General features: G+C 49.8%; 1 protein-coding gene across 3 annotated transcripts; it reads left to right on the forward strand.

Annotated features, from left to right (window-relative positions):
- The first annotated feature begins 51 nt into the window (after positions 1-51).
- On the forward strand, positions 52-4,998 carry SLC35C2 (solute carrier family 35 member C2). Of its 3 annotated transcripts, none has more exons than XM_065032030.1 (9): positions 52-211; positions 286-436; positions 1,566-1,629; positions 1,849-1,921; positions 2,085-2,253; positions 2,545-2,628; positions 2,972-3,147; positions 3,836-3,965; positions 4,109-4,998. In XM_065032030.1, the coding sequence occupies exons 1-9, from the start codon at positions 116-118 to the stop codon at positions 4,225-4,227; spliced, it is 1,062 nt and encodes a 353-aa protein (XP_064888102.1). In that variant the 5' UTR covers positions 52-115; the 3' UTR covers positions 4,228-4,998. The 3 variants fall into 3 exon arrangements, with proteins under 3 accessions (XP_064888102.1, XP_064888103.1, XP_064888104.1); XM_065032031.1 differs by having other exon boundaries at positions 2,972-3,036; XM_065032032.1 differs by lacking the exon at positions 286-436 and having other exon boundaries at positions 63-211.
- Positions 4,999-7,284: the final 2,286 nt, after the last annotated feature.

Genomic DNA, 7,284 nt, shown 5'->3' on the forward strand with positions numbered 1-7,284 from the left:
CGCTCGTCACCGGTCCCGCCCTCTGCCCCTCGCGACGTCACCGCCGTGTCCCCCGCCGGGCCGCAGCCCCTCCGCCCCGCTCCCTGCCCGCCCCCGCGCGGGGCAGCCGGGGCGCATGGCGGCGGGCGGCGCGGCGCTGGCGGCGCCGCTGGTGCTGCTCTACTACGGCTTCTCCATCGGCATCACCTTCTACAACAAGTGGCTCATGAAGGTGCGGGGCGGCGCGGCTGCGCGGCGCGGCGGCGGGCGGGCGGGCGGCGGTGACGGCGGCTGTCGGTCCCGCAGAGCTTCCCCTTCCCGCTGCTCGTCTCGCTGCTGCACCTCCTGCTCATCTTCGGCCTGTCGGCGCTCGCCCGCTCCCTGGCGCGGTGCCGCTCCGGGCGGCCCCGGGCCGCGCTCTCCTGGGCCGACTGCCTGCGCCGGGCGGCCCCCGCAGGTACGGGCCGGGGGGTGGCGGAGGGCAGCGGGCCGGGGGCGGCTGCTCGGGGCGTTTGACCGCGGCTCTCGGGCCGGGCTCCCGCGGGGTCTCCGGGGCCGGAGCGGCCGCGGCGAGGGGGCTGTGCCGCCCCCCGGTGCCCGGCGTTTCCCTGCCGGGGCAGGGTAGCAGTCGGTGCTACTTAAAGCTTTAGCTTCGGACCTGGTGCCTTTATTGGTCATGTAAAAAACTGTTTAGAATGTGTAGAGGCCACTGAACATGCTTTTCTGAAGGAAGCCCTGGCACATGAGAACTTACAGTGAGGATCTTGTACAGTGCTCCGTAGGTTTTCTCTGCGAGTTATTCTCTAACGCTGATATCGGTCCATGCATTTATGTTATTTCAGGAGCTTTCTCTGTTTGGAACTTGGTCTTTAAGCCGCAGAAGTTCATCATACACGACACAAAATTGCTGTAGCTGGGACCGAGGAGTGAAGCTCCTGAACGTAGCACAGAACTCCAGTTACTTCAGCAGTTCTCTGGCCGTATATTATGTTGGTTCAGACGTTGTCATTCTGTCTCCCACAGAACAGCGTCCGGTCTAAGATCTCTGGCGAGATTTGCAATAGCTTACATAACAAGCCCCATGGTTTCTTGAAAAATGCTTTCTTCACATATGTAGCAATGCTGCTTTTCAGTGTAGCATGCTACTGGATCCGCAAAACTGTCAATAGACTGTAATGAGCTGCACCAGGGTCAAGGGGATGTGCTGAGGATGTTGCCAGACTTGCTTCTTCAGGCTTCTTGCAGTAGCCCCTTTACTTACCAGTAGTCGTGCTCTGATACATTCAAAAAAGACTGTGCGAATCTGTGGTGGCTTTTGGTCACAGGGGGAAGACTTCATTTCTGTGCTTGTGTAGTGTATGTGCAGTGCTGAGCCCAGCTTAAACCACGGAGAACAGACAGAAACATGAACAGCTGAGGATATCTGAGCTTTGTTGGTACTGAAGAGTTACCTGAGGAAAATGTTTGGGTTTTTAATGGTCTGCCCTCCTCTCTGTGTTTGTGGTCAGGTAGCAGGGTTTGGTTTGTTTGTTTCTTTAATGTAGCGGAAGACAGTTAACTTCAAGATTTTTTCTTTGATTCTTTAGCTCTGTCAACTTCCTTGGATATCGGGCTGAGTAACTGGAGCTTCCTATATGTCACTGTTTCCCTGTGAGTACAAACACCATCTTCTCTGGAAGCCCGCTGCGTTCAGAAAGTGCTGTTTTGGGGTCGGTATGTTGGATGGGTGTATGGCTTGGTGGGGTTGGTGTGCAGGGTCTGTGACAGCTTGCTGGTAGCAATGTGGAAGTGCATGCTCTGGTTCCTAATAGTACTTTGCTAGGAAGGACAACACTGGAGGAGACTGACAGTGTATTTTGGTCCTCACAGCTACACGATGACCAAATCCTCTGCCATTCTCTTCATCCTGCTTTTTTCACTGCTCTTCAAGCTGGAGGAAGCGGTAAGGGTCCTGCACAATGCTTCAGGGAGGGAGAAGGTCAGACGTAGGGAAACATCTAAGTACATGAAGAATGCAGTTATGTGGGTTAATCTGAAAGAGGAGAGGTGCCTGTCTCTGTTCATTTCTGGGAGTCTGTAGTAACTTTGTGTTTGCTCTCATCCAGAGGGTGACATTGCTGCTGGTCGTTCTGCTTATTGCTGGGGGGCTCTTCATGTTCACCTACAAGTCCACACAGTTCAACGCGCAGGGGTTTGTGCTGGTGCTGTGTGCCTCTTTCCTTGGGGGTATTCGCTGGACTCTCACACAGATACTTACGCAGAAGGCTGAGCTGGGTACGCAGGGTGTCAGGAGGTGGGTGGCAGTGCTGGTAATGGGGAGGGGAATAAGGAGGTGGTAGCCCTTGCTGCAGAAACAAAGCATCTTGTGTAAGGGACAAGTGTTTGAAACCTGGGGCAGGGGTTGTCTGTTGGTGGGTAATGAAGGTGGCTTGGCCTCTGCAGCAGCACAGGCCTGGGCGTTACAAATAAGGTGTATGTCTGGGAATGGTACTAATAAAGGGTCCAGGAGCTTTGTTATTCTGTGGCTTGTTGCTATCCGATCTGTTATTGATTCTCTTCTTTCAGGGCTCCAGAACCCCATTGATATCATGTTTCACCTGCAACCGCTCATGTTCCTGGGGCTCTTTCCACTCTTTGCGGTATTTGAGGGTACGTGAGTTAATTAGAGAAAACAGGAATACCTTCATAGTATGGTTGGGGAGATTGCTTAGCAGTTTGTTGTTTGAGATGATCCATTTAGAGAAGTGAACAGCTATCGACATTATCAAGTCGGTAGAGACCTGGAATTACAAGGACCCAGATATACTTTATGCTGGCAGAACATTAAAGAGTGAATGGGAATAGTCGCCTGCTGCACTTGTGAAAGTAAGGGCTACGAAGAACTGGCTCCACATCTTCCTGATATTTGGCTGTGAGCAGCCCACCCCCATCTTGTTGTGAGGAGTCCTGGGAGATGGGAAAGATACTCTGCTACTCACTGTCTTGTTCCTAGGCCTGCCTTTGTCCATATCAGAGAAGCTCTTCGGTATCCATGAAGCAGGAATGCTGTTCTCTCTGGTAGGGAAGCTGTTCTTGGGTGGAATTCTTGCCTTTGGTCTAGGCTTTTCTGAGCTCCTCTTGGTTTCCAGAACATCTAGCCTCACCCTTTCCATTGCTGGCATTTTTAAGGTAAGGCATGGTTCCTGTGCTGATACTAGAAGGCAAGTACTGAGTTATCTCTAATGGGCCTGATGTGATGCAAACTTCCTTAGAGCCTTAGAAATGATCTCCTGTTATTTTTGTTCTTCTTGCACCAGAGCTTAATGCTTTGCCTTGCAGTCTCCGCAGTGAAGTCCCTTGGTCGCTGACAGCAAGGGGCAGAGACTAGTGGCTGTTGTATGAAAAATACCATTACGGCCCAAAGTTTGGTGGGATCTGGGATAGACTAAAACACGTGGGCTTCATGAGCAATGGATGGTGCAGGAGGGAGGAGGGATGAGAAAGGCATGCTCTCGGATCAGACCCGAATATGAACAAACCGTTGTTTGAAGTTATCTCTTGAACCTGGTTTGGCACATTCTCCCCTCCTTTGAGGAATCTGGCACTCATACTTTAAAGTTGAATGGTGACATGTGAAATTTGATCTGGAAGTTATAGGATTCCCACGTAGCCAGGCCACGCAGTCAGAGGACTTCACATCCCAGTTTGACAGGTCATTCTGTTTCTAGAAACTGTATTTAGAACTTTCTGCACATGGAACAATATGCTGAGGGAAATGAGCAGCCCGGCATCTTGATCTAGGCTTGAGCTGTAAAACATCCCATGCATTTCTCCTCAGGTCCTGCCCTGCCACTTGTCATGTTTTTTGTTTCCACAGGAAATCTGTATTTTATTCCTCGCCACACATTTGCTGGGAGACCACCTTAGTCTCTTGAACTGGCTGGGCTTTGCTGTCTGTCTGTCAGGAATCTCCCTCCATGTCATTCTCAAATCCATGAATTCCAAAGGTGATTCTGTTTTAAATCCCTTTCTGTTTCTCTATAGGTGCTCTCGTAGCTTCACTAGGAGCTGTGTTCAGCTCCAACTCCTTGCCTACGCCAGGTTTGGTGGGTACTCTAGCGAGTCTACTAAATGGGCTGTCTGCATGCAGGTGAAAAAGCACAGAAGCTACACAAAGAGGCCAGTTCTGACCCTGACCTGGAGCTGCTGCTGCACCACGCTGAGCATGGTGAGGAGGAAGAGGATGTCAAAACCCCACAAGAGCAATGACTGAACGCAAGCACAAAGTCCCCTGCGCTGTTCTCACCAAACAGCCTGACAGCTATCTGGGAGAATGTCCAAGAGACTCTGTGACCACCCAAAGGAGAGCCAGGACCTGGGGAGAGAGTCCTGCTGCTCACATACCGTGTGGGTCTGTAGATGCTGCACAAGAAACGGGCAATATTCCTTTCACAGAGAGTGAACCTGGCAGACAAGCTCTGGTTCACTAAAAGTAGAACAGCATGGTGAGAGTGGGAAATGCTGTAGAAAGCATATTAGGGAATCCCGCATCTGTGTATTGAGAGTGTAGACCATGAGCTGTAGAATGCATGTGGACATGTCTGGACTGTAGGCTGAGTGGTTAAAGAATGATTTTACTATTGTTTGGGCTTCAAAAGAGAAGGTAGATATACCTTCCCATGCTTTCTTCATGGTTCTGCTAAGTAGGAGCTTCCATCGTGGTGGGAGCAGATGACTCTGTATAAATCTGTAGACTTGTCCCAGTGAGAGGAGCCTTTGTGCCTGGTGACCTCTGTGTTCTGTGTGCATAGTAAGAAGAGAATTAAATGCTGGTATTTGGGACCAATCGAACATAGCCAAGCGACGTTGGTTGGAGGAGCAGGTATGGATGAGTACTCATGGCTGTATAGGCCAAGGTGGGAGAGAACAGTGTCACAGGAGGCTTAGCTTGAGCAATAAGCTTATCAAAAAGTATGTGGGTATTGGGGGGGTTTTTTGGTGTGTTTTGTTTGTTTTTTTTAATAAACTGTTTTCTGATTCCCTTTTGTCTGCACATTATGCACCTGTGCTTCATCAAGCAGAGGTTATTTGTCTTCCGAACTCCTTTCCGTTTATACCCACACTGACCTTGCTGCTGCGTGCCTGATGATTTTTGTGACCTGTGAGAGCAGCATCCTTGATCTCTAGGACCAGGGAGACCTTCCTGTAACCTGCTGTTCTGTGGGAGCTGAGGGAGCATACTGACTCATCTGCCTTCATGCGTGAACAAGACACTGTATCCTAAGGAGGCTTTTAGTATAGTGAGGTTTTGTAGGGATCTTATCTCTTTGCCTCACTGGAATGGATCAGTTAGTGCTGCAGCCTTGTCTGGGAAGGGGCAATGGTGCAGGGTTTCACATGTGTCTTTTTCATTTGTGCTGAGCCACAAGTGGTGTTGGGCAGGTGGCTGATTTTTGCCTCTTTGAAAGTTGTGTTTGGTGCTGGCTTTTGGAGTTTTTGGAGTGGAAGTAACTCAAGAACGCTTCCCAAAGGGATAACAGTGTGATTTTTCTCCTGGGAGGAGCTGTGTATTAAAGTAAATCACCATGTTCTATTTGAGAGCCTGAACCATTCTGATTAGATTGTCCCTCTGATCTTGCTTCATAGCTTTCAGAAATTATGTCTTTCTTGATGATTTTAATCAAGAGCATATACTACAAAACGCTGAATCATAGAATACCATGTTGGAAGGGACCTCAAGGACCATCTGGTCCAACCTTTTGTGGCAAAAGCACAGTCTAGACAAGCTGGCCCAGCACCCTGTCCAGCTGAATCTTTAAAATGTCCAATGTTGGGGATCCACCATTCCCCTGGGGAGATTATTCCAACTGGTTCTGAAGAAGAAAACTTTTGTTCGTAATCATCTTTAGTGATGTTCTAATAGTCGCTGGTAACTTGCTCCAGAGCAGACAGCAGGTGGTGCAGCTGCCTCATGTAAGCAGCATTCCTGGCCAGGCTGGCAAACAAGGCATCTTGTGCATCGTTCGGATGCCTGGAGCTGAGAAGGGCCTGGGCATCCTTAGCTGGGTTTTCCGGTTGCCGGGATTTAATAACATCATTTGGGATAGGATGTTCCCTTCTGGCCAAAGCTCCATGATGTTAGAGTCACAAGGTCTAGATTCAGTCAGGCTTCCTAGAATAAGGTGGGAAGGGGCAGCTGTTTGACAGCATCTTCAAGACTCGTTGCACGATAAGTCATCAGAGGGAGAAGACACAAGCCCCTGGGTGGGCATACCTGGAAAATGCAGTTTCTTCTTGAACGCTGATAGCTTTGGGAGTCTTCTAGTGCTAAGTTTTCAAGTCACCTTGCTATGATTTAGTCACTGAATCTCTTGTTCCTTCAGCTTCTGCTTGAACAGCTAGATCAAGAGTTGTGCAGAGGTCCATCTGTGCACCAGCCTTGAGTCAGATCTCTGTGAGAGGAAGGCTCATCAGCCAGCCCCAGCATGCTACAAGGAGGTGAGAACAGACGATGTTCACCCTTCAGCACCTCATTCCACAAGTGACCCAAACAGGAATGCTAACAAAACCATGTGCCTAGCAGGGATGCTATATGCATGTGCCCAGCTATTCATTAAAGACATGGTCCTGCCCTTTGATTGAAGAGAGATCTTGGAGTCCTACTGGGATCTGTGCAGCTTAACCAGTTTTGAGGGTCTGCTGAAGCCTCTCTGCTGCAGCTGGGGGTTCTTTAGCATCTGTGCATCAGCATGTTTGCCTGAGCAACAGTCCTGGATCTAAATTGTTTTCTCTAGCCTGGAGCCTTCCTGCTGAGATCTGTGTGCGCCTGTATTCACGGTGCCTGTATTCACGGTGCCGTCACGCACTCCCAGCCATGTATGCAGGAGTAGCTGTAGATCTGTAATTTAAGAATGGAAATGCACCTTCTTCACTGGAAATTCAGAGCTCCAGCATAGGAGTTTGCATTTAAAAGTGTAGTGTTGGGCATAAACGTCATTGCTGCAGGTGCCTGACTGAGGTTACCAAACAATAAGCAGTGAGCAGCTCTGCTTAAGTCTCTTCATGTTCCTGCCATTAACTGACCATACAGAGAGGGCTTTTGTACTCTAAACTGTTGTTGAGTGCTTGGTGTTGCCTGGGAAACGGAAAAGGAAAATGAAAGGATCCTATTGTTTGTGGATTTGTCTTGCTTTTGTAACAGCTTCTGGTGAGAGCCTAAACTTTGCGAGGGGTTCGCACAGTGTGTATGTTCCCCGCTCCCCACAGCCCCTGTGCTGCTGTGGCTGTTCCTGGTCCAAAATCCGCTTGCTCCGCTTTTGTTCGCCT

The sequence above is a fragment of the Columba livia genome, chromosome 16, assembly GCF_036013475.1.
Source record: "Columba livia isolate bColLiv1 breed racing homer chromosome 16, bColLiv1.pat.W.v2, whole genome shotgun sequence".
NCBI classification, from domain to species: Eukaryota; Metazoa; Chordata; class Aves; order Columbiformes; family Columbidae; genus Columba; species Columba livia.

What these genes read in the sequence shown, in the direction of transcription:
- SLC35C2 (XM_065032030.1), top strand. Translation starts at nt 116, where the DNA reads ATGGCGGCGGGCGGCGCGGCGCTGGCGGCGCCGCTGGTGCTGCTCTAC. An exon ending in CTATATGTCACTGTTTCCCT is followed by an intron (nt 1,630 to 1,848) that starts GTGAGTACAAAC and finishes TGGTCCTCACAG; the next exon opens with CTACACGATGACCAAATCCT. An exon ending in CAAATCCATGAATTCCAAAG is followed by an intron (nt 3,966 to 4,108) that starts GTGATTCTGTTT and finishes GTCTGCATGCAG; the next exon opens with GTGAAAAAGCACAGAAGCTA.